General features: G+C 37.6%; 1 protein-coding gene across 1 annotated transcript; it reads right to left on the bottom strand.

The window, feature by feature from the left end:
* Positions 1-1,602: 1,602 nt before the first annotated feature.
* LOC146942435 (uncharacterized) lies at positions 1,603-2,686 on the bottom strand. The gene has a single exon (XM_085756407.1). The coding sequence runs from the start codon at positions 2,553-2,555 to the stop codon at positions 1,881-1,883; it is 675 nt and encodes a 224-aa protein (XP_085612533.1). The 5' UTR covers positions 2,556-2,686; the 3' UTR covers positions 1,603-1,880.
* Between the last annotated feature and the right edge of the window lie 753 nt (positions 2,687-3,439).

Genomic DNA, 3,439 nt, shown 5'->3' with positions numbered 1-3,439 from the left:
AGATGGCCCTATGAAGTCCGAAAAAGTACCGGATTCAGAACGGTTAGTGTGTGGCCCACAAATCAGGTAGAAAGTAAAGAAGCAATTCTGACATGCCACCCGCTGGCTAGCTAGCTCATGAAGATAAGATAATTTATGCAGTGAACTGTACATATAATAACGCCACATGTGTGGTATAGATGCGAACGAAGTCAGGTAATTCATTCAGCTGGACCAATTTTGACACTTTGCGCTCCAATCCAATCCAATCTTTTTTTTTTGTGGTGGTCGAGGTTCAAACCTCAGACCTTACATATTTTATTCATTGTCCATATCAACTGAGTTAAACTCACGAGGACAATCCAATCCAATCTAATCCACTAGGCTATCAACCCTGGCTACAACTACATGCAGCACAAATTCAAAATTCACGATACCCTCCAAAAACAACATGCGTTGTTTGTAAGCAACAGCCAGCAACGGGCAACCCATGTGATTTGTCTTTTTCTCTCCTTTAAAACTATTTTTTTTTTAAGGTAATAGTACATGACAAGTGGAAGTATCCCCTCCGGTTCTTGATAGTATTAAAAATACGTAAAGTATCGATTAATCCTCCCACTATAGAGCATAAAAAATACGTAAAGTGGTAATTAATTCTCCAACTATAGAGCAACATTATTGTGAAAGGAGCAATGAAAGTAGTCGTATGAAACAGCACATGGACAGCTAGCTGGCTGGTGCGATGTCTCATAAACAAGTTTCCATCATTTTTCAGCATTTCCTTACCAAACCTTTGAATTTAATTAAAGTTTTCAATTTTGAATTTTTCCTTCTTCCATGTGGACCGTGATTGCAGACAAGTAGTTTAGATATTTTTCATTTTTTTTAAAGGAGTTTAGATATTTTTCATGTCAACTTATATTTATTTTTTTGAAAGTAACTTATATTTTTCATGTTAACTCCTCTTAATTGTTGTTTATTTTTAGGAGAATCCTTATTTTTATTTGAGTCCTCTATAATTTATCTCTTAATTGTTGTTTATTTTTCTCGAGTCCTCTACGATTTATCAGTCCAAAATAGGGTACTCCTTCCTGCCCAGGTTGTCCACAGATGTCACAATTAATTCTTCCAGCTTTCATACTTACACAATTAATCATATCCAAATCAATAATTCATTTAAAATGTAGATGGAATACGGCCTTCCCATAATCACATCACCAGATGAACAACCAACCTGAAATTAAACAAATCAATCAATTAAATAAAAAATATAACAAATAAAATTGGAAAATAAAAAAAAATACCTGACACCATACGCAACGACGGCAATGAACGAACGTAACAGACGTCACGGCGGACGGGTCAACGGAACGATCCAAACCAACGGAACAACCCAAACGGAAACGGGGACAATTGACGGAAATAACATAGTCACAACACGCTGCACAGAGAACCGGAACGGGTCACGCAACCAACAATGGAGATCACAACCAAATTTTAGGGTTTAAATTCCAATTTTAATTTTATTCAATTAGAACCTTAAATTAATTAGGCCTGATATAAATTAAATTAGGATTAATTTTCTGGAAACGATTTTTAGTGACTGAAAAATAAAAAAACAAGTCCAAAATTCTCAGCTTCCATAGCAAATGTTATGTACAAAATGCAATCCAATCTCAAATCTCAATAGATCTATTCAGAAATTCTTCAACGGATGTTTCCGATGTCTGATTCATCGATCTTCTCCAAATTCGCCGGACATGACACGCTTTAACCTAACTTCTGGCCGGAATATCTCGATTAGCGGCAGATCAACGCAGTGGGTGAACTTCAACCACCGCAAAAGCGTGATGAACAAGATCTCAACCTGAAAAATGAAAAACAGATAATATTCAAAGATCTTAAGCTTCAGCCTTGGACATGATGGAGAGACGACTAGGTCTTGGCTCGAACGCCGATCTCCTCCTTTGTTGATGCGACGAAGGTCGAATCAACGCCGTTAAAGCTCTTTTCACCCATTCTCCTTCAACGCCACCGATTCGCACAAGTGAATTCTTCATCGCAGATCTACGCATGTTGAGACGAGTCGAAGGATACGAATCAGCGTTGCTGTTGTTATTGTTTCCGTTGTTCTTGTGAAGACTGCATCGAAACGAACCGGGATGATTCGTTGGCGAACACATACACGTCTTCTTCTGAGCCGGAATTGGACGATTCTTGGTAGTAATAACCTGGTTTGAAATCGACCGGTTCGGTGAAATAGACCGTGAATCGATTGAAAACCGGACACCAGAAGAACGAGAGTTTGTGTTGTATAGATTGACACGTGTAGGTGAAGCTGAACGGTGATGAGAGTTGTGATGATAGTTATGGTGATGATGATTGTAGTGATCTTGGGTTTCGATGTAGAAAGCGGATGAAGATGAAAAGGTTGAGTTTGTGGAAGAAGCGAAAGCTGATGAAGGTGTAGAGAAAGGGGTTCTTGATTGTGTATAGGAACAGAATCTTCCAGAAGGTGAAAGTGAACGAAGAACAGGGCCACATGATTTTTTTTCGCGATAAGACGATGAAGACATTTTTGTTTGTTTTTCAGAGGAATTTGGAAGAGATTTTTTTTTTTGTTGAGAGAGAGAGGGAGATAGATAGAAAGAAGAGGCTAGGGTTTGGTTGAGTCCTGTTAAGGACCCCTTTGGGGAATTGGTTTGGCAAACCTAGCGAGTCTCGGAGGCTGGTTAAATAGATAAGGGAAGAGAGAGGGTAAAAGAGTGATTAATTGAAAAAAGAAGGGTGTTTTGGATATAATTAGGGTTTCGTGTGAATGAGTTAACTTAACCATGGTTAGTTTCTTGTTATATTAAATTGCGGGTTTGGTTATGGTTAGGATTCGGATCTAACGGCTTGTTGTGGGATGTGGATTTCCTAACAGGTTTGATGGGAATGAATAAGAGGGTGCCACGTATGAGAATATTAGGGGAACGGTCGAATGGAAAAATACCACAAAACCACTTCCGTGTAAGTACTAGGAAGTGCATGGTTGTGCTGTTTTGCTTTTCTTAATTCCGAAACTTTCTTTGCTAATAACTGCCGTGTGTCCCTGCCGCTAAAGTCTCCAAACTTGAGGTAGGGTGGAAATAGGTTAGGCCGTTCGTCAGAGGTTTATGGCTCGGTCTATTAAAAGTTTGGTTTGACCTTTCTCGTTTAATAAATAAGTCAAAATGAGCTTTTTAAAAAACCTATTAATTTAAATGGACTAGGCTTGGATTTATAAAAAAAAAAGTCTATTATGCCGACCTGTATATGAGTATATTATATTTCCTCACATTTATTATTTATATAGTAATAAAAAACACAGTTTTTTCAAATTCTCATAAAGTTGGCGATTTTTTTATCACATTGAAGATTTTATTCACTTTTTTCTTGCTTAAGTGTTGATTTTGTTTTTAGTTTCTTACTGTTTGAA

This window comes from Medicago sativa, chromosome 3 (genome assembly GCF_051527215.1).
Source record: "Medicago sativa cultivar Bolivia chromosome 3, Bolivia_mono, whole genome shotgun sequence".
In the NCBI taxonomy this organism is placed as follows: Eukaryota; Viridiplantae; Streptophyta; class Magnoliopsida; order Fabales; family Fabaceae; genus Medicago; species Medicago sativa.
The sequence above is the reverse complement of the archived record's forward strand: the minus strand, read 5'-3'. Positions and strand labels throughout refer to the sequence as shown.